Genomic DNA, 27,419 nt, shown 5'->3' with positions numbered 1-27,419 from the left:
CAGAATAGAGCCATCTGTACGGAGTATTCTTGTGATCTATTTATACTCGGTGCAGTAATAATACCTATCTTAACTGAAGCTCGAGAGTATAGATACTTGCTCGATCTCGAAGTCATGCTATGGTGGATCTAGCCTGTTCACCCTTGATCCCTTTCGCGGCTTCGCCAGACGCCAATTGCTTAGCTCCGCTGCTGCTCCTGGCAAATTTGCATGAACGTGGCGTGGCGCATATGATAGCCGCCATACAGTCACTCACCAGCCGCCACTGGGCCCCAGAAATATTCAAAACAGCCATGCGGCATATGTCAAAATAAAAGTACGGGGAATATTAGCTTCCAACATCAATCTTCATCGGGCTCCATGGTCCATGGTCCATGGTCCTCTCAAGTCTCAACCTGCAGGATGATCCCCAAAAATGTGGCGGCAATGCAACTCTAAAGCTTGGCCCTCACCAACCAATTGCGGGCCAAGCTTTTGCATGCACAAAACATTTCATGCTACTCACAGTTCAACGTTTGCGATGAAAACCTGCTTACTACGCCTCAGTTTTACTTGGTTTCAGCTACCCACGACGCCAAGGAGAACCAGATATAAATTGGTCACAGCAGTTTAGTTGATCATCTGTTTCAAATAATGCAGCACACGAGGGTATTATTAAACTGATATCAAAATAGGGGGTATCCACGAGTTCAGTACAGGAGCTAATGAGACAAAAAAGGGACATTAGCAGCATTGCATCAAATATTCAAACACAGGTTACACATAAATCTCAGAATGGCTCACTTGGGGCCCCGAAAATGACGTCATGAAAACTGTCAGTTGTTGACCCTTGCAAGTACATTCAGCACCCTGTAGGCTCATGGCACATGAGCAGTAGGAGGCTGAGGGCCAGGCGTCGGATCTCTCCGAAGAGCACCAAGCGCGTTCAAAACGGCTGTGGCTAGGAACAAAACCCTAGATGCCCGTGTTAGCGATCAATCGCATATTCCTATGGGTCCGCTTTCTAATTTGGGGAGCCGCCTACCAGCTGAAAGCCCCAAAGGCTGTGGCAGCCTGCATCTCTCGGCATAGAGAACCTTTTGAACAACCTTGAGGATCACCAATGTCGGCAGCTAGGGCAATGAAACCAGCAAACCAGAATATCATGGTGACTGCATCCACAGCCACGAGAGCGAAACGGTGGGCAAGTGCGGGGACGAGGATTGGTGCCAGGATGAAATATGGAACGACGATAAAAAGTGACCATACGCCGTTAAATAGCATGAAATTGACTGTATCAGCATGGCCGTAGACTCTGTTCACAACTTGGCAGGGTTAGTGTATGTCTGAAGACCGGTCAACTCTCTAGTGTACGAACAGTGTCCTGTTAAGCCCAAGACGATGAGGGCGAAGATGGCTTGAACGCCCCGCAGAATATAAAAGAGAGGGAAGTCGAATTTTGGCATTATGAAGAAGCTCGGTGGGTGATTATGACAATCCACAGGGGAGAGCTTCAAATGTAGATACTTGCGCCAGCAAAGACTGTATACTGGGATAAGTCCGATCCAAGAGTGGCAGACCTTGGCTTGTGGATTTATACGTAGTATTTGTACCAGCGCCGACGAAGACAAACGGAGGGTCTGAGATTACGGCGCGGGCCAAAAAAAAAAAAAAAAAAAAAAAAAAAGCAATAAAAAAAAAAAAAAAAAAAAAAAAAAAGGTGAAGAAAAATAATGGTTGGTGAGGGTTGGAGAGCGGCTAGACTGCAGGGTTAGAGCTTCAAATATATAACGAGCTGATCAGGCCTTGAAGAAGTAGGCAATTAAATTGGGAAGAAGGTCGAAGATGAGCGTCATAGGGCGGATCTCGTCAAATCGTCATTGCTGGAGCTGCCACAATGCCACATTCCCACCCTTGTTAGTCTGTTTTAGTCTGACTAGAGCTCGCGTGTGATTGAAGGAATTCGGCTGCCTTGTGAGCAAGTGGCTCGGCGCGATGGACACAAGGTCCAGACGAAAGCCGCTGGTTGTTCTGCAAACGATGACGACATCCTTGCAGCACCGCGTTTTGAATATGGAAAAAGGGAGGACGCGGGGGCGAAAAGCTCTGCTGAGGAACTGTTGTGAACCTAGTTGTGCCTCTACTGATGCGATATCGAAGTTGTAGACGCTTTGAACCAGGGAATGATCGCCATGCACGGAGCTCGGGAAGAAGTCTCCAGTCCTTTTGGCCTTGCTATTAATAACTGCATTCTGCTTGGATTGCTTCGCTGTGTTTGGGCAAGATTAGGCGCCCGTCTTGCATGTCGGTGAGAGAAAGCAAGTGCTTGGCGGCTGTACTCGATAATAATGATGATTGGTAAGTTAATAATTGCCGAGGGCAACGAAGGAGTTAACCAAATACCTTTATTATCGCATTGTTGTGCATGGCCCAATATAGCCAGGTGCTGATATATATTACATGCCCACTAGCCTGGGACCCTGAATCGAGGCTCTGCGTGAAGGTCCACCACGACCAGTTTCCGGCCGATGAATACGTCCAAATGAAACGTTGGAGGGTTGCCCAATGACTGTCAGTCTTATTTCATTCTGCAGAGCCTTGGTTTGAGGCACAACCTGGAGTTTGGCGCGTTCCTGGTCACATCTTGCCTCTCCCCACCATGTCCATCCTGTAGAGAACTTCGTCCTTTCCAACCATCGATGGTGCAATGCTCGCGAGTTATTAGTTTTGCATTCGCTGGGCTCGATTTCCATTACTCACCCAATTACGACACCCATTTACTTTGTTTTCCCTCACCCAAGCCAATTTGGTTAAGACTCAATCACGCCATTGCGGTCACCGGGGAGAGGCTGCTTCTCTCCCCCGCATATATTACCCCTCCGTCGACCCTCTGGGAACTCGAAAGGCTCGAGATCCCTATTCCACACCCTGCAAGACAGACCTAAAGAAACACCCACCTCCCACGTAAAGAAGACGCCATGTCCGACTCTGCTCAGCAACATTTCGAGACTCTCCAGCTCCATGCGGGGTAACCACCCCCGCCTCCATGCGCACCCTTCCAACCCTTGTACTGACAAGCGTGAAGCCAGGAGTCCGACCCTACAACTAATTCCCGCGCGGTTCCGATCTATGCGACGACGGTAGGCCCAGTTTACCATCCTTGATGGGGAGATACTGATGCCTATAGTCTTATACCTTCAATGACTCTGCACACGGTGCCAGGCTCTTTGGCCTCAAAGAGTTCGGCAACATATACAGCCGGATAATGAACGTATGTAATGTTCAACACCGCTGTCTTTACGCCCTGGTCAAATGCTGATTATAAGTGAAATTCTTAGCCTACGGTCGACGTCTTTGAAAAGCGTATCGCTGCCCTTGAGGGTGGTGTAGCTGCGGTTGCTGCATCTTCAGGCCAAGCTGCCCAATTCATGGCAATCTCTGCGCTAGCTCACGCAGGGGATAACATCATATCCACGAGTAACCTGTACGGTGGTACCTATAACCAGTTCAAAGTTCTCTTTCCGCGACTGGGAATTACAACCAAATTTGTTCAAGGTGACAAGGCGGAGGACATCGCTGCTGCCATTGACGACCACACCAAGGCAGTCTACGTTGAAACCATTGGAAACCCCCGTTATAACGTCCCTGATTTTGAGGCCATTGCGAAGGTCGCCCACGAAAAAGGTGTCCCTGTGGTGGTAAGTTCTTCTAAGAGTCGTTCTGACATTAAAAGCCCCAGGGAGAGGTCACTAGCTCACCTATGATCTTCAGGTTGATAACACATTTGGTGCTGGTGGCTACTATCTCCGGCCTATCGACCATGGGGCCGACATCGTTGTACACAGTGCTACCAAGTGGATTGGTGGACACGGTACAACCATTGGAGGTGTTGTCATTGACAGCGGCAAATTCGACTGGGGCAAGAACGCTGCCCGATTTCCGCAGTTCACGCAACCATCTGAAGGCTACCACGGCTTGAATTTTTGGGAGACCTTCGGCCCCATTGCATTCGCCATTCGTGTCCGCGTTGAGATCCTCCGTGACCTCGGGTCTGCCCTAAACCCTTTCGCGGCTCAGCAGCTCCTCCTGGGCCTCGAGACTCTAAGCCTTCGCGCTGAACGACATGCCACAAACGCAATTTCTCTTGCCAACTGGTTGAAGAAGAATGAGCACGTCAAATGGGTCTCCTATCTCGGTCTCGAAGAGCACCCCAGCCACGGAATCGCCAAACGGTACCTCAAGCGTGGCTTTGGTGGCGTTCTATCCTTCGGTGTCAAGGGCGAGGCAGCCGTTGGTAGCCAGGTAGTCGACAATTTCAAACTCATCTCCAACCTCGCGAAGTAAGCTTAACCCTAAAATTCCCCTTTTACCATGACCGTGTGAACGTCGCTAACCAAAACATAGCGTTGGGGATTCCAAAACGCTCGCAATTCATCCTTGGAGCACGACCCACGAGCAATTGACCGACCAGGAGCGCCTGGACTCTGGTGTCACCGAAGACGGTATCCGTATTTCCGTAGGCACCGAGCACATTGACGACATCATTGCTGACTTTGAACAATCTTTCGCAACAACTTTTAAGACTGTTAGGAGTGCTTAATGTATCAGGCTCTAGAGAAGGAGGTTTAGAATGGTAAACGGGAGATGAGTGACGGAAAGAACTTGGCTACGGCGTTTACAGGCAGCCAGCAATATACCTACTTCACTCGACATACTTGGTTACAGTATGACACTTTGTTTATTTGTCGTTATTTCAATTTACTATTCGGGCTGAAGATGTTTAAATCCCCAGATATAAACTGTAGGAAGTACTATCAGGTTGCCCGCTATGTTTCTGTGAGTATATGCTTGCTGTACTTTTACTCGCTGCCTCAAGGCCCCCACCCCGCCCTACAAGTACTTACACGTCCCAACTGGAGAAATATTAGTTCTATAAACATGCTTAATGGATTGGCATTATAAATATGTAAACTGTCCATGAATTGAAGCCAGAATCAAAACATACATTCGGAACCAATGAAGAGTGCAAAGAAAAGAAAACAAATGAAACCTCCGACTGCTGAGAACTATATATCAACGAGTTCTCAGCTTTTCAAATCCATGAAACAGATGGCCAGATCAACGGAGATATCACAAGAGAATCTGGGAATTTAACAAAAAGAAAGAGAGAGAACACAAATATGCGAATAGCTCAAGAATGTGAACCCGTCCATTTGCCTCGCTTGGGTAAATGAGAGTCCTGGTAAAAGGAACTAAACAAAAAAAGTGTGTGAAATAAGTACATGGACAGAAGCGAAAAGTTAGTAGGAAGACAAGATGAGAGAAAAAGAAACCCGCTTCGATGTAAACTTTTCGTCCTTTCCCTTGTTTGCGTTGTTGGAAGGCGTATAAATGAATTAAGTTCCGTCTTCAAAACATGCCCCGGCCCAAACGCCATGATCTGCAGCAGAACAAATTTCCGTAAGTCCACATGGAAAGAGATAGGAGATAAACGAATAAAGTTGGTATCAAGACAAAAGATTGAATCGAACGGCGGGGTGATCCACCATCTGACAGGAAAATATCATCCTTCGTATTCATCGTGTTTCGAGGGCCATGTGTGACTCGATTGTCTTACTGGCCAGGAGGTGGAGGTTGTGTCGCGCTGCCAGCCCCAGACTGCGCACCACCCATCATGAAGCCGGGAGGAAACATCGGCATGCCGGGGAAGGAAAAGCCGAAACCGGGTACTGCTGGAGGAACGCCGACGTTGTTGACGCTTGACGGGTCCGCCATTTGGGGCCCTTCGCGCTCACGGCGAGGAGGACGGTCATGTTGTACACGCGTCGAAACTGGGCCGCGTTTGCCTCCGGTGTCCGTTGCGATTCGTCTACTGATTGCTATTCGGGAAGATTAGTCGGGGAAATAATGTGATAACATGGTGGGCACTAAACGAACCTTTCGAGGACACGCCAGCGCCGATTTCAATGTCAGGTTCTTCAACGATCATGCCTGATTCAATGGGTCTCCCCCCAGTACCGCCGTACTCTGCAGTAAGCATCCACTTTCGGTCTGCCTCTGTTAGCCTATCGACGGGAATTATACTGATTCCAGTCTGATAGTCACTGCAGTCACGGGGCCCGAATCCGACACCCCAACGTGTCTAGATTTTTCGTGTATGTTAGCGATTGCCATTAAAGTAATAGAACAAAGTCGGGGGCAGAAAAGAGAACTTACTCGGAGCTGCATGTCCCCCGTCTTGTATGATTCCATCCCTTCGCGAGCGGCGATAGCATCTTGCCGACTAACCATCTTGATAAATGCATGGCGCTTGTCGATGTTCACAATGCAAGTTTGGACAATACCAAACTTAGAGAAGAGAGAGCGCAAATGAGCTTCAGAGGAGCTGCAAGATGGTTAGAAAAATCCATTCCCGAGGTTTATTGAAAGGTAGCACTTACGTTACACCGCCGACAAAAAGTGTACGGCTCAGAACTGCGCAAAATTCACGTTAGAATAACTAGACCAGGAAAATGAAAGAGGCTGCCAAAACGGACCTTTGATACTGCCTTGGCCGACTGAGTAGTCCCATTCGATGAATTTGGGGCCTGGGGGAGGGAGTGCCGGGTCTTTGCGCGGGGGAGAGGGAGAGCGGCGTCTACGTCCGGGAGGGCTGCGTTGACGATAGTCGTTTCCTCGTCGACCACGTGGATCCGCGCCCCTGCGGCCAGGGGAATCGCCGTGGTACTCGCCGTAGACCGGGCTATCGCGGCGACGTGGTGGGGATGCTTCGCGACGCCTATCCCATCCGGGAGAACGAGAGCGACGACGATATCCACTAGGAGAACGCATGTAATCACGATCGCGCTCGCCAAAATCACGTGACTGTCCATCAGGATGACCACCCCATGCATTGGCGTTCTGACCGGGGAGATTAAAGCCAGGGGCTTGGCTGGGATTCATATTGGGCATGCCGGCGGGGTTGGAAAGGGTAAGAAGTTGCAGGGCAGTGGCCCACTGGTCCTGAGGGATCCCCTGTGCTGCCAGCATCTGCAAAAGCTGGAGCTGTTGTTGCAATCCATCCGGGGTCATGCTGGGAGGCTGAGCTGGTGCAGCGGTGGCCTGGGGTAGAAGCGCAGCCAGCGGATTTTGAGCAGCTGTCAATGGATTCGGTGTATGACTCTGACTTTGGGGCTGGACCAGGGCTGGATTCTGTGCCAAATTACCTAAAGCTGCGAAAGGGTTTGCCACCGCACCATATGGGTTTACGCCAGGTTGTCCTGTCTGGTGTTGTAAAGCCTGGTCTACGGAAGAAGACGCTGGCTGCGGAACTGTATTTTGCTGGTTTAGTGCAGCAAGAGGGTTAACTGGTGCGGCTGCTGCCGGAGCAGCCGGAGCAGCGGTGTTCTGCTTGGCCATATCCGCTAGGGCTTTCAGGATACTTGACGTGTCTGGTGCTGGCTGCCCTGGGGTCGCCGAAGCTGTACCATTAGCGGGTGGTGCTTGCTGTTGCTGCAGACCTCCTAGAAGGGCGTGGTTTTGTGCTGGTGAGCCTTCTGGGGTAGTTGACTCAACATCTATTGTAACAAATATTAGAGTCGAATTATCTTAAAAAAAAGTTTTATTGGAGCCAGAAGTCGCGCATTTTAGAGAAGGCCAAGCGGTCTGGTATACAGGAAACCGCTGGTTGTCATGGAAGGGGAAGGCTGCTTACTGTTGGATGTAGGTGCATTTAGCTTTTGCTTGAAAGACGCAAGCATGGGAGCGGGGAAAGTGTATCCACGCTCCCAAATGTCGACTAGCTTCTTGATTTTTTCCTATGAAGATGTGTGAAATACGTAAGTTAAACTATTCCTCACCAAACGGCCGAAAGGAGTTGCTAGAGAGCGCGGTTTCTATGCAGATAGGGGGGTGTATCACGGGATATACGTAGAACAGAGACTTATAGTCGGCAGCGCGAAGGAAAATAGTTCATCGCGACTTATCGGCCTTATTGTATATGCCCGGAAGCCCCCGTGGGAATAGGATATTTGCATGTTTGCATCTAGAGCGTACCTTTTGATCTTCTGGCGCATTGTTTATGATATCAGTCATCAAGACGGGTAACAACTCAGTCACTCTGTTAACACCAGCGGCAAAGGTTCCGTCAGGAGCAGCACTCCCAGAAGGTTGTCCTGCCTTGCGCGCTGCATCTACCCATTGTCGAGTTACTGAATCTACGACATAGAGTACGCCCAACTTGTGTGTGCCTGGTGCTTTCTTGAAGTGTGTGTAGATTTTCTGAATAAGGACGGATTCGTTCTGAGGGAGTGAAGCAAAAAGAGTTAGTCTGCTGTTGGGTACTGAAGATCCCGAAAGGTGGAAGAAGTACCTGAACGTTGGCTGTGCACAGCGATGTTATACTGTTGATTTTAGAGCCCGAAACACCCGGAGCCTTGAGAGCCAGCATTGACTGGAGATAGTTGTCCAGCTCTGCTACTGCGGACGACATGGCTGGTCGTGTTTGTTGCAATTCAATACGGGAAACACTATCGTGCGATAAAGTCGCAGGTGATTCAATGTAGCAGGCTCCCGATGAGTCGCTTCTACTGGGAAATCCAGCAAACGGCAACAGAAGATTGTATGCTTAATATGAAGGGTAGAGAGAACTCCGAATCGTTGTGCCTCAAACTAAGTGCTGAGGATGATAGCCTAAGCTGACTTCTGGTCGCGTCACTACGGCCAGGGGGCCTTTGGCCTAGTTACAGCTGGAACACAGCGATCGTGTCTAGGACCTTTTCAGCTCGTCAAAAAAGTACGTGTACAGTGTACGACCTAATGCGAGAAACAGAGAGTCAAAAAGAAAAGAGAAAATGATGAAATTACAATGAGGGTTAAGGCGGGAAGTCGTGAGTTATGAGCAAGGTCGTTGAAAGAAGACAGGGGCAATGGTAAGTGAAAGAAAACTTCATTGGTGTGAGAGTCATGTGAGCGCAAACTCAAAGCATGAGCTAGTCCTGGAACAGCTTCCTTAGTCATTGTTCAACTTCGGCCTTTCTCATGCTGAATCACGTGTCAATAGAGCACGTGAGATCATGTGGCATTGTTCCCGGTGAACCGAATGGGTCGGATGTTGGGCCTTAACAACGGATCATACTTGGAAGTTCAAAGGAGGCACCTGTTTGACTCTTTTCAGAAAACCAACATATTAATCTATCTAGGTTACTGGTCTTATTATTCGAATCTATTCTAAGCATAATATTGTTCCGGGGTCGAGTCGACAACTTGCAGACTTACCGAGGAATGCATGAGGATGAAAGACCACTGGAACAGATATGTACTAAGCTTGAGTGCCGACGTCACTGGCCGTGGTCCATGGGCAAGCTGAAAGGACAGTGAACGGTTCGCGTCAACGCGGAAAAGGGCACCAAATTAAAGCCATATTTCCGACAGTTTCTGTTGTTCAGAGAACCGATGAGGCACATATTTACTCCGTAGCACTTCTCCTTCGAGGGATCATTCTGAGACATACCTCGTACATAGTAGACCTTCCATACTCCGGACTCCGCCCTGTGTCACTGCGATGACGGAAGCTGGCGGGTAAGACTAAGAATGAGCACGCAGGCGGCAGAAGCTCGCCGAGTGCTGTTGTGGGTGGGTACTCGGGAGACCGGCCCCATAGAAACAATGTGACGGTATTATACGGCCTCCCATCACTGTTAGGTCGGGTGCCCGAGTGTACCGTACGGATCCTGTACCGGCTGTCCTTGTTACGGCCAGATGGAAAAAATGAGGATGGGACCGAAAACAGCTTTCAGGTTCTCCCCGAAACCTGAACTTCTTCTTTCCCTTCTCTCTGCTATCTTTATCTTCCTCAACCTCCTCTCCATTCCTTCATCAATCAATCAACTCCACATTAAGTTGTTTGATCCGATATGGCTTCCACGCTCAGACTCGGCACCTCTGCCCTCCGCTCCAGCACTCTTGCTGGCAAGCCTGTCGTTCAGTCTGCTGTCCTCAATGGCCTGCGCTGCTACTCTACCGGCAAGACCAAGGTTCGTCTTCATACGGCGCTTTTTTTTAGCCAATTGACATGATTGATCGCTAACTTTACTTTGTTCAATCTAGTCCTTGAAGGAGACCTTCGCCGATAAGCTCCCTAGCGAGCTCGAGAAGGTTAAGAAGCTCCGAAAGTGCGCATATAAACCCCTCCGGACGGCCCATATCGCAATTATCGCTAATACTAGAGCTTGAAATTTGTAGGGAGCACGGTAACAAGGTCATTGGCGAGCTTACCCTTGACCAGGCCTATGGTGGTGCCCGTGGCGTGAAGTGCCTCGTGTGGGAGGTAAGTCAATAAGTCGATTTGCGAAACATCTAAAGTCTAGCATTGCTAACGATTATGATTTTAGGGCTCCGTCCTGGACTCTGAGGAGGGCATCCGTTTCCGTGGTCTCACCGTAAGCGACACCATCCGTCCCGTAACCAGATAGAATTGTTCTGATGACATTGCAGATTCCCGAGTGCCAAAAGCTTCTTCCCAAGGCCCCCGGTGGCGAGGAGCCTCTGCCTGAAGGTGAGTTATCCTGATACAGCGCCCAGAATAGGAGGCTAGAGAACTTCGGTGTTAACGGTAATCAGGTCTCTTCTGGCTGCTCTTGACCGGTGAAGTACCCTCGGAGCAGCAGGTTCGCGACCTTTCTGCTGAATGGGCTGCTCGCTCCGACCTCCCCAAGTTCATTGAGGAGCTTATCGACCGCTGCCCCAGCACTCTCCACCCCATGGCTCAGTTCTCCCTTGCTGTCACTGCTCTTGAGCACGAGTCGGCTTTCGCCAAGGCCTACGCCAAGGGTATCAACAAGAAGGAGTACTGGCACTACACTTTCGAGGACTCCATGGACCTCATTGCTAAGCTGCCCACCATCGCTGCTAAGATTTACCGTAACGTTTTCAAGGACGGCAAGGTTGCTCCTATCCAGAAGGACAAGGACTACTCCTACAACTTGGCCAACCAGCTCGGCTTTGCTGACAACAAGGATTTCGTTGAGTTGATGCGCCTGTACCTCACTATCCACTCCGACCACGAGGGTGGAAACGTCAGTGCTCACACCACCCACCTTGTTGGTAGCGCTCTGAGTTCCCCCATGCTCTCTCTGTCTGCTGGTCTCAATGGTCTGGCTGGCCCTCTTCACGGATTGTAAGATTACACTTTTCTTTTATACTTCTCCACTTTTACGATTCCATTTATCTAACATATTCAATTCAACAGGGCCAACCAGGAAGTTCTTAACTGGCTCACTGAGATGAAGAAGGCCATTGGAAACGACCTTAGCGACCAGTCCATCAAGGACTACCTCTGGTCTACCCTCAATTCCGGCCGTGTTGTTCCTGGCTACGGTCACGCCGTTCTGCGCAAGACTGATCCCCGTTACATGTCCCAGCGCGAATTCGCTCTCCGCAAGCTGCCTGACGACCCTATGTTCAACTTGGTCAGCCAGGTCTACAAGATTGCTCCCGGTGTTCTGACCGAGCACGGCAAGACCAAGAACCCCTTCCCCAACGTTGATGCTGTAAGTCTTCCGCTCTATGCTGGTGAATGCGGCTTTGTTTACTAACACGCTTCTAGCACTCCGGTGTCCTCTTGCAGTACTATGGCTTGAATGAGGCCAACTACTACACTGTCTTGTTCGGTGTCTCCCGTGCCCTGGGTGTTCTTCCTCAGCTGATCATCGACCGTGCTCTTGGTGCTCCTATCGAGCGTCCCAAGAGTTTCAGCACTGAGGCTTATGCTAAGCTTGTTGGTGCTAAGCTCTGAATATCTTGAACGATATGAAAATTTTGAGGGGGGGTATATCTTTTACGCTTGACAAGCACAGCCATTTTTGTATTATTTATTCAACGTCTTGATTAGACACGGACGTACCAAGTGTTGGGGTTAGTTCGATTAATGTATGATAGGACTTGTTCGAGCGGGCCTTGTAACAACACTTAATTCCATGTCATCCATTATTACTTCAGATTGGACCTTAAACTAGATGGGCACGCTGGATTAACAACCGCGATTGATGGTTGAACGATGCACAAGCATAAGTACAAGACAAATAAACACCAGAAATATAGCACAGATAACTATATCTTTTCATAAAAAGGCGACCTAGGAGTCAGTCCGCGGAAGAATGCAACGAGCCAACGACACTCGTACAGAGTAGTGGATCGTTACCACATGTACATATCGCGTCATGGGCAATTGAAATTGAGGTTCGCTTCAATCGGTAGATAAGGAGAAACAACCGGACACCTTGCCTGAGGCCTGTGCTCTTTGCTCAACGGTTTCTGGTTGGGGCACCCGATTTCCCCCGGCTCCCAACTGATGGCCCGAGGATTAGGCAATTCCATTCACCGCCCGGCCAAAAATGGATTAGCCTGGATCGGCCCGTCGACTCGCTCAATCGGTCCTAGTGTCCAAATGATCATATTTGATTGGCTGAATGGCGGCAATTTTCTGCCTGAGGCGTCCTAATCTCGGAAAATGGCCGTCTGGAACTGTTGTCTTCCCAACTCTACCAAGTGACAGGAGCTACCGTGTACCTCCAATCCCTGTTCCTAGAGGATCAGCCTAATAAAGAGTCAGCTGCGAAAATTCCAGTCCCACCGCTCGACTTTTCCTGTTCTCTTATATTTCAGCTTGCAAACCTTCCTTCGTTCTTCCTCTCTCCCGCTCTCCCTCATTTCCCCTCGACCTTCGTCCTTGCCCCTGTCCCAGGTCATCCTTCGTGACCGACGCCGAGCACACCACCCTCTATCCCGATCCGACTAGACATCCGACTTCTGGTCGTTTTCAATCGATCATTCACCCGTGATCCGTTAGGCGACGAGGCCCCTTAAATCCCTTGGTCAGGGCCCCTTTCAGTGCTCCCCCGAAATCAGATAATGTCTACCGCTGCGGAAGAGTTGGGCAGCGTCCCAAAGCTCGAGAAGAAGCCCGTCAAGTTCAGCAATTTGCTGCGTACGTATCTTCATTCTATATCTCATCTCATCAAGGAGCGATTTCTAATGGACCTGTTATACAGTGGGCGCAGGGTTGAACATGTTTGAGTAAGTATTTGGCAGCATGTGAATCTCCGAGAAGCTATTGCTAACACCACATCAGGGTCACTACTTTGGGACAGGTACATTATTGGAATGAAGCGACCATGGAATTTCTATTTACTGACATTATATATCTAGCCACTGGAAGTGATCAAGACAACCATGGCTGCAAACCGGGGCGATAGCTTCGCTGGCGCTATGGGTCGGATATGGGGTCGTGGCGGGATCCTCGGTTGTAAGTGCACCCGCAACCCGCAACCCGCATATCCCGAGGTATGGGGTGGGTACAACTTCCCAAGACTAATATTCGCTATCGTGCAGATTATCAAGGTCTCATTCCGTGGGCCTGGATTGAGGCCTCGACGAAAGGCGCTGTCCTTCTCTTCGTCGCGTCCGAAGCGGAATTCCGTGCCAAGGTGCTCGGTGCACCTGACTTCCTTGCTGGTATTTCTGGAGGTATGGCTGGTGGTGTCGCCCAGGCTTATGCTACTATGGGATTTTGTACCTGCATGAAGACGGTCGAAATCACAAAGCATAAGATGGCCGCCCAGGGTGTTAAGCCCCCTAGCACTTTCGCAACGTTTATGGACATCTACCGCAAAGAAGGTATCCGGGGTATTAACCGTGGAGTCAATGCTGTTGCTATCCGCCAGACTACCAACTGGGGATCCCGATTCGGTCTGTCACGCTTGGCAGAACAGGCCATTCGTAAAGTCACCGGCAAGGACGACAGTCAAAAGCTCGGCGCTGTTGAGAAGGTCATTGCCTCAGGTCTGGGTGGTGGTCTCTCAGCTTGGAACCAGCCCATCGAAGTGATCCGGGTTGAGATGCAAAGCAAGACTGAGGACCCCAACCGCCCCAAGAACCTTACTGTCGGCAAAGCTTTCAAGTACATCTACGACTCGAACGGTGTCAAGGGTCTGTACCGTGGTGTGACACCCCGTATTGGCCTGGGTATCTGGCAGACCGTCTGCATGGTGGCTCTTGGTGACATGTAAGTCTATTTTCTTTTGCTCCTTCGGGATAAATGTTCCCGAACTCGGAGGCTTCGATCTCACACCTCCCTTGCTCCGATTCCATGTGATATACCGAGGTGCGAAACAAGGCTAACCTGTGGGTCTCCGTTGCACCGAATAGGGCCAAAGAGGCAGTCGAAAAACTGACGGGCGACCAAGTCACCGCCAAGCACTAGAGAAGGTTTGAAATACCCTTCTACTATGCAGGGGTCTCTGTTGTAATGCCGTTTGACTTATGCAGCCTGACTGGTTTCGAGTAATCCAACAAATCTGATCTATGTTATATTATTTGTACTAGTTTCGGAATAGAGAAAATATCGTGATAGCGTTATATCAGTGCGCTTTGATTACGAAGTAGATGAAACAAAGCTGCAATAATAGAGAAATTGGTAGTCTTGGGCAGCAAGCCCTGCCTCAGCATCGCAGAATCCGCCCCGATGCGCGTGGTGGGTAGGTATACTTTTAATACTTTCGCAACGTCCATCCGGAGACAGCGTCCAAAACAGCCATTTCATGTTGATGGATCCAATTCTCGTATACTGTCCTCGACGCCCACTTCCATCTCACAAGTACATCGCGAGTTATCCTTACCATCGAAATTTGAGTAGTAGTGATCGCTAGCTGGTTGTTATTAACATGATATATGCGCCACAAGGTTAAGCAAGGCTTCCAAATTTAGCAGCCCAGTACACCGCATCTACAACGTGGGTTTGTGACTAGAATCTACGCAGCAAATGTTTCGTTTGACTTCTAAGGACTGGACGTTTAATATACTTTGCTTAAGGCAATATCTTTGATAACAAGTCGAGGAATGATCGGAAGATATCTGTAGCGCCGATATGATGAGTTATCAAGTCGACTGAGAAGTTACTTCGAGTCAATATTACCAAGTCAACAGCCCCCTAGGACCTCAAATAACCATTTTACATATGGATTTAACTGAATAAAAGGCCCTCTATACATAGTAAGTCAATGCCAACCAAGGGCTGCCTAAACGCGGCGCCAAAGGTTAAACAGCTGCCCTCATTATTAGCTATACCTTGTTCCAGGCATCACTAACATCTCGAGGCCGCTCATTTAAGGCTCATTTGGTGCCTTTCTTGAATGGAATCTTAAGTGTAGCCATAGATAGACCCAGGAAGAGGGTGGCGTCGAAAGCCAGAACGACAATTCCCCAGAATACCCTTTGGGGGGTAGTTTGATTTTGCATCTTGGAACAGTGATGCATCCTGGCAGTTTTTTTATCATGCCGAGTTACCATACAGATTCCAGTCTAACTAGACCTGACAATATATTTGTACAGAGCCAAGATTAAGGTGCCTGATCAAGGGCTCTTGCTGCCTGTCCGATGGCTTTTATTGGATTGCATTTGCCAAGTTAGAATCCAGAAAAAACTTTCAACAAGATTTCATTCATACAAGTATAAAACCACTCGGTTCGCAAGTTCTACGCCATTGGGTGTGGATTATAGTGGTGTGTCTAACTGCCATAGCAGCTCCTGAGCACCCCAAGAACAGAGTAGCACAGGATTAGAACAGGCTCTGCTGGCCGGAAGTTATAAAACCTAAGTCTAAATTCCACTCTCGTGTCGACTTATCACTGGCGACAGTTGATAGGTAGCTCTATAGAAGCTCTATAGAATTGATGCGTAGCGAATATAACATAAGAATACAGATTCGATTGTATTACAGTCACACAGCTACAGCCACAACAACTATCACAAAAAGAAATCGACAATGGATAAGAGGAAAACAAGGGAAAAAGATATCTGCGGAGATTTATCTAGACACATGAAAGATTCGGCGCTCAGGTTTTGGTTCTTTTGTCCCGGGAGAGTCTAGCATGTATTGTGTACATTGGTTTTGAGTTAATTGTGGGTCGGTGTGCGGAGGTGTTTAAACAGTCAGGCCCAGATCGGAGGCGTAGGGGAGCTGGGAAAGGTCACCGACGGAGGCGACGGAAGCCTTGCCAGAGAGGAAGGACTTGGCGGCCTGGATAAAGGGTTAGCTTAAGGTTATATTAAGTTATGTTTCGGAGAGATAAAAGACTTACATCCTTGACCTGCGCCTCAGTGACGCTGTCAACACTCTGGGCGACCTCAGCGATCTGGTAGGGCTTGCTGCCATTGATAAGTCCGGAACCAGTAAGCTCGAGACCGGTCTCAAGGGTCTGAGCAGACTCGAGAGCGCGGAATTTGGCAAGGGCGGAGGCCTTCTTGATCTCGTCGGCGGGGATTTCACCAGCGGCGGCCTTCTTCAGAACATCGACGACGCTCTTGCCGGCGGAGGCGACTTGGTCGGCCTTACCGTTGAGAGAGACGGCGATGAGACCAGCATCAGAGTAGGAGTAGTTCTTGGTTGAGACGCGGAGCTGCGAGAAGCCCTGGGTAGCCTGGCTGAGGAGAGAGAAGCCGGGCGTCCACTTGATGGAGGACTCACCGCCGAGAAGGGCAGCGAGAACGGAAGCAGCAGGCTTATAGGCAGCGGTGCCGAAGGCGCCACTGCCGGGGAAAGCAATCACAACGGAGTTGCCAGCCTTGGTGGAGATACGCTGCTCACCACCGTAGTAGGTGGAAGCGGAGCCAGATTTCAAGTTGCCGGCACTGGACAGATCCTTGAAAAAGTCACCAACCCACTTTGAGAGCTCCGAAGAACTGATACCGCTACCGACGAGGGCAACGTTGGACTTGGCGTAGGCATTCTTCGCAAACTCAGCAATAGCCTCGGCGGAGAGATTCTTTTCGTAGGGGACATGAGCGGAGGGTGAGATGCTGTTACCGAGGCCCTGGTGGAAGGCAACACCGTGAGCAGCATCGACAGCGATGGCCTCAGGGTCATTGGCGATAGCGACCTGTCTAAGTTTGAGGAGCTTGGAGACGACCTCATCGAGCTCGTAGCCTTTGGGGAAAAAATAAAGGCTCGTTAGCAATCCGAATACCAAGTTTTGACCAGCTGGTTTTTCCTCGGTATAAAGAGACTTACTAGGAAACTTAGTCTGGGAAGCAACTTCGGCCAACAACTCCACAAAGTATGGAAGGTCATTTGCAAGGAATTTGGTCTTGAGAACAATATTCTCGCGGGAATGTGTCGAGGAGAATTCACCACCCAGCAGCTCAACCTCCCGAGTGATCCGCAGCGCCGAACGTTTGAGTGTAGACTGTCAATTGGTTAAAAAAAAAAAAGCATTAGCACGTTACAATTCATCCAGAAATTCGTGAGAAAGCTGTGAGGCCAGCAATTGAGGTGTGGTGACCAACCTGGAAAGCAAAGAGCTCAAGGGCATCGGAGAAACCAGGGAAAGGCTCGTAGCGGGAACCAGCCTTCGCAACCAAAGCGAGGGTACCAGTGACACCGGCAGGCTCTCTATTGGCAATCTTCACGCCAGCAGACTCGGAAACATCGTACTGGAGGCCTTGAGGAGCGGCAGAGGCCATGCCGCGACGGCTAGCACTCTGGAGCGCACGAGGCGCATTTCGACTGATGGTGGACCGCGACAGCATCATCGCATGTGTGGGAAGACAATCAGGAGGAGAGGAGCGTAGGAGGCCGGCGAAGGCTCGACAGCAAGTGGAAAGGTGGTGGTGGTAGATGGGAGGGGGGAAGGGGGAGAAGACGGCTCTCTGCTGGCTGGTGGTTTGACGACGTCTGAAAAGCTTCAAGTTGATGTCGGCGTTGTGATTACTCGATTTCTGATTGGTCCGAATTGCGAGCGCGGGCGGAACCGGTAGTCTTGATCATGTGATATCAGGTGACCACAATCGCACGTGAGCCGTGGAGAGCATTTGCGATAAGAGAAAAAAAGACAAGACAGCAACCTGAAGCTGGGCTGGAAAGCAGCAGAGACTCGCGAATTGCTGAGAATTCTACTGGGCTGAATTTCTCATTTTCACATACTCTCCCCATGACCTTCTCGCGGTGACCACCGTGCTCCTTCTAGGGAATTGAAGCTGGAGGGTTCTCTAGAAGACTAAAAAGATGTCTTCGCAGGTATGCGAAACTACGCGGCTCAGATACAAAAGACTTTCTGCATTTGCTGACAATGCGGATGGCAGTATGTGGCGGAGCTGTGCATGCTCCTAGTCGAAGATAATTTTGGCGAGCTCTTTGGGGTATGTTGAATTTGGTGACTCGAGGGTTTGCATATAGTACGATGACAGTGTCGACTGACCTTGGACTTCTTGAAAATGGCAGCGCATATTCTCGACTCTGCATCGTTACGAACGACTCACTCTACAGCGATTGCTAAATTTCACCCACCTTTCCGAAAACCGGGTCCGCGCGGCGCTCGTTGCCATGATCCAACACCATCTCGTGTACTTCTATACTGCCGTCGAAGAAGGCGGCGTTACCTATTACAGTGCCAATATGCAGTCGGCATACTATCTTACTAGGTCTGGGAAAATTTTGGAACTCGTGGAAGATCGACTAGGGAAATACGCCGCCACTGTCATGTCGACGATCATGTACCTCGGTCATGCCCAAGTAAGTCACCTCGAGACTCTACCGGAGTTACGACCAGACGCTGGAAAAACAAATGGCGTCAATGTAGAACAAGAGAACCCGGCAGAAGAGGAAACGGAAGTGAACGGGGTAAATGGCGAGCATTCTTCAGAGCAGCCAGCACTTCTCCACCCGACACTGAAGGCTCTAGCTGGGCATGGGTATATCGTTCGTGTTCGAGAAGCGCACTTTCAAAGCCATGCTGATAGTATCCTGGCTATTGAACGGCAAATAAGAGCAGGAGATTCGGTGCAAAGCCTAAAAGGGAAAAAACTGGAAGAGTATGTGTTAGAAAAGACAGCTGAAATGCTCCGAGAAAAGCTGGACGGGGACCTCACTCGTGGATTGGTCGTCAATGGAGTACCCCGGGGGGTCAAACGAAAATACGCCAATGGAGTTACAGACGATTTTGATAGTAAGAACGGGCGATTTGACTACGACGATCTCGCAGGTGGAGAGGAAGAAGAAAATGAATGGATGGACGACGAAGTCCCCATGGAGGTATGACCGCAATCTCATTCTTACAACTTGGCTGCAACAAAACTAACACTACATTTACCAGTCCTCATTAACGGTCCGCGTGAACTATGAAAAGCTGGATGTTGCCCTTCGAAACCGGCGTTTCCTGGAATTTGCTGAGCGTGGTGCGCCGCCGGAAACAGCACAGATATATGACTACCTTCTCCGTCGCATCGAGTACCAAACCACCAAATGTCGGGATACAGTCGAGATTCCTCGCGAAGGCGAGGAAGGCGAACAATACTCAGTGTCCATTCCCCTGAGCGCCCTCGCCCAAGATATCGACCCCTACCTTGACCTCACAGGTTCTCTAGGACCCACAGAAACCTCTACGAACAATCGACTCGGTAAACGCCCCTTGGATGACACCGTAAATGGTGATGATGATAACGACGATGATGGCACCAATGGGAGCCGCACCTTCGAAATAGACCAACACCTTTGCCTCCTAGCTCAACCACCCCTTAACCTCACCTCCAAGCGTTTGAATGGCGGCATAATAACCTGGACCGTCGAATTCCGTCACCTAGCCCGCAAACTCCGCCACCTTGAACTCGAGCGCGTCGTCGAAGCCCGCTATGGCGACGTTGCCCTCCGCGTCCTCCGCGTCCTCCAGGCAAAGGGGAAATTGGACGAAAAGCGCCTCCAAGAAATCAGTCTCTTGCCATTTAAAGACCTCCGCCAGGTCCTAGCATCCATGCAAACGGGGGGCTTTGTCGATCTCCAGGAAGTCCCCCGTGACGCACAACGCCAGCCCTCACGCACCATCTACCTCTGGTTCTACGATCCAGACCGCATCCGCGATAGTATTTTGCAGGACACATATAAATCAATGTCACGCTGCCTGCAACGACTAAGATTTGAGCGCGGGCGCCTGAAGGATTTCCTCGAAAAGACGGAACGCAGCGACGTTAAAGGGAATGAAGAACTGTATCTTTCCGAGGGAGAATTGGAGAGGTTGCGTGAATGGAGAGCGAAAGAATCGTTGCTGCTTGGGGAAGTTGCGCGGCTAGATGACATGGTTGCTGTGGTGCGGGATTATTGAGCTGGCATAGCTTCCTGGAATTTGGAATGGAGTAACGAGCAATGATAATACTGTAAAAAGTTTCCTAGAATTCTGACTTATGTATCTTTACCCTGTTGCTTAGGGAAATGCCATTCGTCTAGGCGGCCATTATGAAATATCCATTCTTGGATGTAAATAAAAAGAGACCCGTGGTCTCGGCTTGTTGTTGTCTATGGAGGGAAATTAAATACCCGGGAATAATCCCAGGGGCGATGGATTGGATAGATAGTTGTTCAATGCAAGGCCTTATCATTATTATACTGGGTTATAACAGGACTGCTAGCAGTAGACCACCAAGAATGATGAGGGGGGAAAAGAAAAGAAAAGAGACAAAGGCGAAACCCAAATAGCAGTCGAAGATGAGAACGGATAGATAATGCTTGAAATATGAACACCAGTAATCAAAACACGACGTCCCACCAGTTGCGAATCCGAGAAAACAATATGAGGGGAATCAACGAGATAATCAGAAAACCTCCCTAACCAGACTAAATAGGTACAAAACAAACTATAATTGTCTCATAGTACACCAAATTTCCAACCCATTCACCCCGCCCGTCTACATATCACGTCAAACCGTCTCTCATAAACAATATCACGTAAACACAACCCACGATGTGAAGGTTACGACTGAGCAAGTCTTTATGGTGAGGGCTCCATAGCTGAAGCCTGAGCATTGCCCTGCTCCGAGTTGGGGTTGGCTGTCTTGGGATCGCTAGGTGACGTTGTTGACCCGTTTGGTACACAGTTTTTCCTGTCCTTAGCATCTTCGGCGCTTTGGCCTGTTCCCAATTTGGCTTCAGCAGCTGCGAGTTTCGTCTTCGTTGCGTCGAGTTCCGCTTTAAGCGATTTTATGTAGTCAATAGCCATCTCCACTGTGCTGGCTTTGCTGATTGCTTGGTTTCCAGCCTTTTCTTTCTCCTTGTCAGGCTTCCCGTTGAGAGCCGCTGCTTCCTTACTTTGTTTTATTTGAACATAAGCAGCTGGAATGAGAGTTTCAATCTCTTTGAGGGCGTTGTTTATGCGATTCCGTCGTCCCTGCTCTGCGAGCTTGTGATTCGTTCGCTTTGAGCTTAGGTTCTCAGCCAAGGTTTCAGGGTAAGAGACACCAGGAAGAAGGGTGCCGTCTATGATTTGCTGATAGTTCGACTTTAAACCGGCAAGAAGTGTCGATGGTGTATCACCGGACACCAATGGCTGTATGTTAGGGCTAATTTTAGGCCGCAGGCTAGGACTGGGATGCGCAGAACTAAGACTCTGCCGCTTTCTGTTCACGGGCCCGAGCTTCGGGGTTTCTGATTTCCTCGCAACTGGACCACTAGGAGAGGGCATGGCAATCGAACGGGGGCTCGGGGCGACAGAGGCGGAGTTTTTCTCTGAAATCCCAGCCTGATGAGACTCCGATTGCGTCGCACCATTAGCGGATATGCTTGGAGATGTTGTGCTGGTCGTATCTATGCGAGACACTTGGGGCCGGAAGAGTTGGGCAGACGGGGTTGCTGCCTCAGGGAGAACAACATCCTCCATGACATCGTCATGGTGTTCAGCCACTGGTGGTTGAGTCGGAGTTAGGTTATGGTCTGACACGGCGCGAACATGTGGTGACCGTTGAATGCGCATCAGCATCGCCGGCGTCGCTGGCTCGCTGTTGTTCTGTTGTTGACGGGTATGCGGGGTGATTGCGGGTGACTTCCGCGCCGGTGGTAGCGCCGGTGGTGGCATCAATGGCTCAGAGAGAGGCTCAGGCGACACCGAATCCTGGCCGGAGCTTTCAGCGCTGCCATAGGGGGGTCCATTACCGTTTTGGGGTTGCGATGTAGGGTTCACTTGTCCTTCTGTAAGGGAATTCATAACCTCATCCGTCAAACGAGATTTCGTCCGCATGGGTCGAACCGAAGGAGATTGCTGTTTCTTAGCCCGAGAGATGAAAGTTTTACTGGCGGCAGACGGCCGGCGCCTTTGCTTGCGCGCTACACCAGGAGAAGACGGAGCAGATGATAAATGAAAGCCGTTGTCGACGGGCGAATGGACAAAATTCACTTCAGTGAGCGGACCAGAGTGAATGGGAAAACCGTTCGAGTTGGTATTTTGGGCTTCGATTGCAGGTGAACTGAGAGGACTGAAGTATTCTCCAGGGATGGTATACTCGGGCTGTCTGAATTGGGACTCTAAGGGCGTCATAGCGGGAGAAACAAGAGGGGTGTAGAGGGCCTAGAAGAAGAGAACACGTATTAGCGATGGAGGTTTTAAAACATCAAGATAGATAAGCGCATACCTGTTCCTCCATCATGCGAGAATATCGATCATACATCTCCGAGTTATCTCCCACGCGCTGGGGGTAGGGAGCTGCATTGCCCTGAAGCTCGATACTGTTGGGAGTCGGCGGAATCATCATCTGGCCCTGCGGAACATAGGTTTGGGAGGTCGACTGCGGCTGTTGTTGCTGCTGCTGCTGTTGTTGAGAGGCGTGGAACATTTGGGGTTTTTGGGCATAATACGCCGGTGTCATTGGGCCATTGGAGTAGGACGAGCTATGCGGTATTCCTTGTTGCCCATGGCCAGGCAGTTCGACAGGGAAATCACCCATCATGCGGGTGTAAGGTTGCGATTGATCGGCAACACCGTTTGGATCCATGCACATCATCTGCTGTTGCTGGGGCGGAGCGGTTGAGGTGGCCATCGCAACTTGATGAGCGACGGAGCGAGAAGGGAGGTGATCAGTCGGTCCGTGCTGCCCCTCCAGATCCGGGAACTGCATTCCAAACTCGAGGAAATTACTGAACTCATCTTCGGCTGGTGCAGGCATGTCCGACCAGGACATTGAGGGATCTTGCTCCATGGCGGATGATTCGTTTGAGTGCGAGAACTTGTGTTTGATTTGAGCGCTGATGGTTTTCTTTTTTTCCCCCTTCCCCCACTGCTGTTGTACTATTTGAGTTGTGGTGACGCAGGTCGGAGATTAGTAGTGGTGGAAGTATTTCGGGTCGAGACAGAGTTTGAAGCAGCAGCGACGGTAAACAGGGGAAGAAAGGCACCGAATGCTAGTTTCTAGCACCAGCAATTGGATATGACAATGAGCGGGTGGATGAGGGTGAGGGCGTAGGTGTCAAGCAACGCAGAAGAGCATGGTGGATATAGGATAGACGGTCCACGAGATAATCAAACGACTGAGGCCGGGCTGATATGTTCCAGGCGACGAGAAAAGACCCTCGCGGAGGGAAGAACGAAGCGACAGAGCGACAGAGCGTGGGGAAGGCTAGGAGACGGAGGATGAGATTGAGGGCTGCTGGAGTGGGAGCCAAAGTCGCAACGGAGTGGAACACGAGCGAGAACGCCCGGCTCTAACTTCGAACGCTTAATCGCTCTTGCGCCTGCAGTCCCAGGTTCAGTTACCACCTGCTCCACTGGGAAAAGACGATTCAATCCTGGTCTTCCACTGTCTTTTCATCTTACTTTGCCTTCCATTGGCCGCCTACGACTGCGCATCTGATTTAGATCTTCGCTGGGATTGTCGGCGACTCGACAGTCTCTCCCAAATGGCAGACTTTGGCTTCATGATTCAAAACCTAGCCACGGAGCCGACCGGGCAGTCTCATCTCGCCTCGCAGGTTCTGGTCTCTAGCCTCCTCCCCACCCATGGGCCATGATGGGTCCCATTCGGGAGAGCTCGACTGTTGGAATGAATTCTACTCGGCTGCCCCGATTCGCTCCAGCAGCTGTGGCGAATCAGGCTTACTGAATTTTTATCCTCTCGCCCCAGAGGATTTATTGCAGATGCTTGAAATGGGAACCTAGATGTAACAGAGCATGCAATATTATTTAGGTTAACGTCTTTTTTTACAGCGTCGCAGCCTTCTCTGCTGCTTCGGAACCTTCTAGGGCGTTTTTTTCTGGCGGTAGTTGCGCTAAGAGGTTTTAATCTTGCCATCGGCTAAGTGTAGTGCCAGTGAGAGTTCGGCTGGGCTGGGCTGACGATGGGGGGCAGAATCGCGCTGGGGACTGGGGAGTCGGGACTCTGCCGTTTTGTTCGGACGACCTCTCGGCTGAGCCAGGCCAGGGACTCGGAGTCGGAGCCCTTTCCCCTTCATCCCCTCCAACGGTCAATTACTTTTTCAGATCGCAGACTGCTGCTTCTTGTTAACGACGCCATTATTGACCATGGCAACCCAGTGCAGATGGTCGACCCCAGTGATCAGAGTCATTAAATCCTTCTGGCCGATCTTTTGCCAGTTGCGGATCCCTGCGCCGACAGGGCTCGAAGTCGTCGCCAGCCACAACACTAAAATTCACATCAAACAGCGCTATCCACGCGAGAAAAGGCTAAGTCCCCAAGTTGAGAACGGAATGGCTACCCCTCTGGACGGGCGCATAGAATCCCTCAGCATCGCGTGAAAAAAAAAAAAAAAAAAGTTGAGTGGCACAAGCACTCAAGACAAGCGAACCTGGCTTTTCATTTGTTATCATGCCAGAGATCCCTCCAAATTGGTCTTGCATGATTCAGCCACTGAGGGAGCTCAAAGAGCTTGTCGGTTGGAAGAACCGACATCAACGCTAAGTCGGAAGGAGTAGTAGCACGACAGTGCCCGTCGATATCAGACTGGAGCCTGCGAAGCCGGAGAATATTAATCCCATGCAACTGTCAAGCAGTCTTGGGCATCGACCTCATCCGATGCTCCTCCGAAGTAGGTCAGTAGACACTGAAACAGCAACCCTGGCCAAACCTGGACCAGCAGCAGAGAATGAGAGGATCATCAGATATGTAGTCTGTCAGCCCACCACTCTTATACGTATTGCTGTGACCGTAAGAAAGCGGGGTTCTGGGAGGGGTTATCCAGGAACGTGACCACATCTGACAATACCAGACAAACTCTCCATCTGGACTTGCACTCATCATCGCCAACATAGAGTCCATCTCTTCAATGTCTCTATCCCCTTTGCCTTGCATCGTCTGTTTAAGACCTGTGGTTACAGCATTTAATTCACCATGAGACCACCCGTCCCGGACGTCGCTCTTCCGCGCTCTCGCAAGCACTCCGTTGAACAACAGCAGTGGATTGATCCCCGCAGTACTCCTCCATCTACCTTCTTCCTCTCCCGCAGTCCGCACCCCGATGGCTCCGAGCTCTCCTCGGTTGAATCCGATAACCCAAGAGATAGTATGTACGGTGTACAGAGCTTCGAAGAATCGATCTCGGGTGCTTCGGGCGTAACTGCTTCGCTTCCGGAGCTGGATTCCCCGTCTGTCAGCAAGCCCGTCTCTGCTTCCGCCTCGCCTGCACCACTTCAGCAATGGAGCAACAATTTGGAGGAGGATCCTGGTTATGCTTCCCCAGACACACATCAAAGTTCAAATATCAAAGATTTCGATTCTGCGCCCCACAACAAGCTGGATGCGCCGTTTACTTTATCTAAATTCACATCACCCCGGCCTTTAACCCCGTTGAACCTCTTGAACCCCGACGAACCATCATCCCTTCCCAGCAGTCCCAAGTCAATCACAAACCAATCCACGAGACACCTCGATGAGATCTCTATCGCAGATGATCTCAGCTGCCAGGCTGTTGCCTCCGGTGAAGAAGACGAGGACGCTCGTCCCACGCTCAACGCGAGTTCCGACACCATGTCACAACTGATTATGCCGAGTATTACAATGCCTGATCGGAGACCATTTACAGACAAAGGCAGAGCGCTTGGCCGGATGAAACTACTTTTGGCGGGGTCATCTGGTAAGATTACACATGGATAGGCGTTTGATGTTTGAGAACTGACTTGGCTGACACGTAATAAGGCTCTGGCAAAACGTCCCTCATCAAGTCTATCGTACAGGTTTGCGAAGACATTGTCCATGTTGACCCATTTGGTGAATCATCCTCTGCACTGTCTCTTTCGCATCACGGTGGATCACCCCGCACTTCGCCTCGGGCAACCCACGTCCCCACATACATTTCTGAGATCTACGCCAGCTCGAAGCCTTATCCCAGTTGGTGGTCAGATCTCGAAGACTCCCGTGTCCTTCGAAGACGGAAAAGCTCAGGCGAATATGTCCTCGAGCGCAATATTTGCTTCGTCGATATACAGGGAAGCCGGCTAAACCAGAACGGGCAAGTCGATGTCATTATCCAATATATCAGCCAACAGCTTCTCCGTGCCGCCTCAGCACTTGATTGTTCGAACACCGACTTCCAGAACATGCTGGCAGGTAATGGAGGGTCTCAGGTGGACGCCATTCTGTATTTCATATCACAGGGTACGTACCCCACCCTTCTAAACGATGAATTAGATTTTATTGACTCACGGTTCTAGATACACTCCATTCTGACATAGGGTGCATCAGCAAGCTTAGCTCCTGGGCTAATGTGATCCCCGTCATAGCCAAGTCAGATTTATTAACTTCGGATCAAATATTAAATCTCAAGTGTGCATTTCACGAGGAAGCTCGAGCAGTTTCTCTGAAGCCTTTCCATCTTCTTGGAGAGGTGTCTCCGGATATTGATGAGCCTCCTTTTCCGGTTTCGTCGGCAAAGTCAATTGATGATTCCGTCATGGATGCTAGCACATTAATGAGCCCTGACTATGTACAGCCATTGGTTGCCTCTGATCTTGCGCCTTTGGTCCAAGTCATCTTTAATCGCGAAAATATGGCCTGGATCCGTCATTCGGCGGCCAAAAAACTTGCGGAGCGACAAAGGGAAATGGCAACCCGACGACAAAATCCACTGCAGAACAATGCTTTATCTTTCCCTTCTAGTCAGTATGGATTTGCGCCTAGTTACACGATGGCGCGGATATCCGATTACTCGAGACACGAGGAGAAGCGCGCTCAAATCCAATTGGCGAAATGGGCATCAGACCTACAGCAAAGCCTCCAAAACGAGCGTGAACGATATTCAGCACTAGCAAGGGGCGAGCGAGCTGTCTGGCTGACTGAGCGACTAGGAGAATGTGTCGTAGATGGCTCTCTTGTTCCAGTCACGCAAACTCCTGGCTTCTGTGGACTCGGTGTGCCAGCTGCAGCTGACAGGCCAAATGGAGGTGTTCTTGTCCGAACACAAAATGGCCAGAGTGTTGAATATCACATTGCTAGCATTAGTCCTCTCGATCCACTCGGTATCGTCCGGTGGTCTGAGGATCTCAAACAACGGGGCTGGGCCATTGTCCAAATTGTGGGCAGTTTTGGCGTTGTTGGAGGGCTTGCTCTCTGGCTAGCGAAAACCTGGGGCTTGTCTTCGCGAAGTTTCTCCGATTGGCGTTTTGATTGGTATTGCACCAGCGATTAGACCATTCTCAACACCA

General features: G+C 50.2%; 9 protein-coding genes across 9 annotated transcripts; 5 read left to right on the top strand and 4 right to left on the bottom strand.

Annotated features, from left to right (window-relative positions):
- Window positions 1-534: 534 nt before the first annotated feature.
- Window positions 535-1,665, bottom strand: ASPVEDRAFT_47287 (MARVEL domain-containing protein). The gene is made up of 3 exons (XM_040813743.1): window positions 1,358-1,665; window positions 1,025-1,304; window positions 535-954 (listed from the first exon to the last, which is right to left on the bottom strand). The coding sequence occupies exons 1-3, from the start codon at window positions 1,443-1,445 to the stop codon at window positions 858-860; spliced, it is 465 nt and encodes a 154-aa protein (XP_040673845.1). The 5' UTR covers window positions 1,446-1,665; the 3' UTR covers window positions 535-857.
- A 1,292-nt stretch (window positions 1,666-2,957) lies between these two features.
- On the top strand, window positions 2,958-4,579 carry ASPVEDRAFT_34258 (O-acetylhomoserine aminocarboxypropyltransferase/cysteine synthase family protein; the record flags this gene model as incomplete). The annotated part of the gene is made up of 6 exons (XM_040810839.1): window positions 2,958-3,007; window positions 3,065-3,119; window positions 3,167-3,250; window positions 3,318-3,677; window positions 3,751-4,319; window positions 4,384-4,579. 6 exons carry the CDS (start codon window positions 2,958-2,960, stop codon window positions 4,577-4,579), a joined length of 1,314 nt encoding a protein of 437 aa, XP_040673844.1.
- Window positions 4,580-5,592: 1,013 nt separating this feature from the next.
- ASPVEDRAFT_89316 (Nrd1 complex RNA-binding subunit) lies at window positions 5,593-8,449 on the bottom strand (the record flags this gene model as incomplete). Its single annotated transcript, XM_040818572.1, has 8 exons — window positions 5,593-5,858; window positions 5,917-6,121; window positions 6,196-6,364; window positions 6,420-6,453; window positions 6,516-7,535; window positions 7,673-7,775; window positions 8,014-8,259; window positions 8,330-8,449. The coding sequence occupies 8 exons, from the start codon at window positions 8,447-8,449 to the stop codon at window positions 5,593-5,595; spliced, it is 2,163 nt and encodes a 720-aa protein (XP_040673843.1).
- Window positions 8,450-9,739: 1,290 nt separating this feature from the next.
- On the top strand, window positions 9,740-12,067 carry cit1 (citrate (Si)-synthase CIT1). The gene is made up of 8 exons (XM_040809402.1): window positions 9,740-9,992; window positions 10,066-10,130; window positions 10,201-10,285; window positions 10,350-10,397; window positions 10,453-10,513; window positions 10,579-11,134; window positions 11,207-11,507; window positions 11,564-12,067. Exons 1-8 carry the CDS (start codon window positions 9,873-9,875, stop codon window positions 11,750-11,752), a joined length of 1,425 nt encoding a protein of 474 aa, XP_040673842.1. The 5' UTR covers window positions 9,740-9,872; the 3' UTR covers window positions 11,753-12,067.
- Window positions 12,068-12,490: 423 nt separating this feature from the next.
- ASPVEDRAFT_47281 (putative mitochondrial DNA replication protein (Yhm2)) lies at window positions 12,491-14,345 on the top strand. The gene is made up of 6 exons (XM_040813742.1): window positions 12,491-12,943; window positions 13,008-13,032; window positions 13,088-13,106; window positions 13,165-13,261; window positions 13,348-14,020; window positions 14,072-14,345. Exons 1-6 carry the CDS (start codon window positions 12,868-12,870, stop codon window positions 14,187-14,189), a joined length of 1,008 nt encoding a protein of 335 aa, XP_040673841.1. The 5' UTR covers window positions 12,491-12,867; the 3' UTR covers window positions 14,190-14,345.
- A 1,232-nt stretch (window positions 14,346-15,577) lies between these two features.
- On the bottom strand, window positions 15,578-17,711 carry ASPVEDRAFT_47280 (ubiquinol--cytochrome-c reductase subunit 2). Its single transcript, XM_040813741.1, has 4 exons — window positions 17,299-17,711; window positions 17,024-17,198; window positions 16,095-16,939; window positions 15,578-16,033 (listed from the first exon to the last, which is right to left on the bottom strand). Exons 1-4 carry the CDS (start codon window positions 17,539-17,541, stop codon window positions 15,938-15,940), a joined length of 1,359 nt encoding a protein of 452 aa, XP_040673840.1. The 5' UTR covers window positions 17,542-17,711; the 3' UTR covers window positions 15,578-15,937.
- A 651-nt stretch (window positions 17,712-18,362) lies between these two features.
- Window positions 18,363-20,133, top strand: ASPVEDRAFT_47279 (putative DNA directed RNA polymerase III subunit Rpc82). The gene is made up of 2 exons (XM_040813740.1): window positions 18,363-19,042; window positions 19,104-20,133. The coding sequence occupies exons 1-2, from the start codon at window positions 18,407-18,409 to the stop codon at window positions 20,103-20,105; spliced, it is 1,638 nt and encodes a 545-aa protein (XP_040673839.1). The 5' UTR covers window positions 18,363-18,406; the 3' UTR covers window positions 20,106-20,133.
- A 635-nt stretch (window positions 20,134-20,768) lies between these two features.
- Window positions 20,769-22,965, bottom strand: ASPVEDRAFT_34252 (phosphate-sensing transcription factor PHO4; the record flags this gene model as incomplete). Its single annotated transcript, XM_040810838.1, has 2 exons — window positions 20,769-22,337; window positions 22,402-22,965. The coding sequence occupies 2 exons, from the start codon at window positions 22,963-22,965 to the stop codon at window positions 20,769-20,771; spliced, it is 2,133 nt and encodes a 710-aa protein (XP_040673838.1).
- Window positions 22,966-25,110: 2,145 nt separating this feature from the next.
- ASPVEDRAFT_143145 (uncharacterized protein) lies at window positions 25,111-27,403 on the top strand (the record flags this gene model as incomplete). Its single annotated transcript, XM_040807891.1, has 3 exons — window positions 25,111-25,852; window positions 25,915-26,373; window positions 26,430-27,403. 3 exons carry the CDS (start codon window positions 25,111-25,113, stop codon window positions 27,401-27,403), a joined length of 2,175 nt encoding a protein of 724 aa, XP_040673837.1.
- Window positions 27,404-27,419: the final 16 nt, after the last annotated feature.

This window comes from Aspergillus versicolor (assembly GCF_001890125.1).
Source record: "Aspergillus versicolor CBS 583.65 unplaced genomic scaffold ASPVEscaffold_14, whole genome shotgun sequence".
Classification (NCBI taxonomy): domain Eukaryota; kingdom Fungi; phylum Ascomycota; class Eurotiomycetes; order Eurotiales; family Aspergillaceae; genus Aspergillus; species Aspergillus versicolor.
The sequence above is the reverse complement of the archived record's forward strand: the minus strand, read 5'-3'. Positions and strand labels throughout refer to the sequence as shown.

Bases quoted from the DNA above. Each gene is read 5' to 3' on its own strand.
- ASPVEDRAFT_47287 (XM_040813743.1), bottom strand. From the start codon at position 1,445: ATGCCAAAATTCGACTTCCCTCTCTTTTATATTCTGCGGGGCGTTCAA. The intron at 1,305-1,357 runs GTTCGTACACTA...AACCCTGCCAAG, and splicing joins CTTGGGCTTAACAGGACACT to TTGTGAACAGAGTCTACGGC. The intron at 955-1,024 runs GTAGGCGGCTCC...ACGGGCATCTAG, and splicing joins GCCTTTGGGGCTTTCAGCTG to GGTTTTGTTCCTAGCCACAG.
- cit1 (XM_040809402.1), top strand. From the start codon at position 9,873: ATGGCTTCCACGCTCAGACTCGGCACCTCTGCCCTCCGCTCCAGCACT. The intron at 10,131-10,200 runs GTGCGCATATAA...TGAAATTTGTAG, and splicing joins AAGGTTAAGAAGCTCCGAAA to GGAGCACGGTAACAAGGTCA. The intron at 10,514-10,578 runs GTGAGTTATCCT...AACGGTAATCAG, and splicing joins CGAGGAGCCTCTGCCTGAAG to GTCTCTTCTGGCTGCTCTTG.
- ASPVEDRAFT_47280 (XM_040813741.1), bottom strand. From the start codon at position 17,541: ATGCTGTCGCGGTCCACCATCAGTCGAAATGCGCCTCGTGCGCTCCAG. The intron at 17,199-17,298 runs GTTGGTCACCAC...ACCAATTGACAG, and splicing joins TTGAGCTCTTTGCTTTCCAG to TCTACACTCAAACGTTCGGC. The intron at 16,034-16,094 runs GTAAGTCTTTTA...CCCTTTATCCAG, and splicing joins CTGAGGCGCAGGTCAAGGAT to GCCGCCAAGTCCTTCCTCTC.
- ASPVEDRAFT_47281 (XM_040813742.1), top strand. From the start codon at position 12,868: ATGTCTACCGCTGCGGAAGAGTTGGGCAGCGTCCCAAAGCTCGAGAAG. The intron at 13,262-13,347 runs GTAAGTGCACCC...GCTATCGTGCAG, and splicing joins TCGTGGCGGGATCCTCGGTT to ATTATCAAGGTCTCATTCCG. The intron at 14,021-14,071 runs GTAAGTCTATTT...CCGAACTCGGAG, and splicing joins ATGGTGGCTCTTGGTGACAT to GCTTCGATCTCACACCTCCC.
- ASPVEDRAFT_47279 (XM_040813740.1), top strand. From the start codon at position 18,407: ATGCAGTCGGCATACTATCTTACTAGGTCTGGGAAAATTTTGGAACTC. The intron at 19,043-19,103 runs GTATGACCGCAA...TACATTTACCAG, and splicing joins ACGACGAAGTCCCCATGGAG to TCCTCATTAACGGTCCGCGT.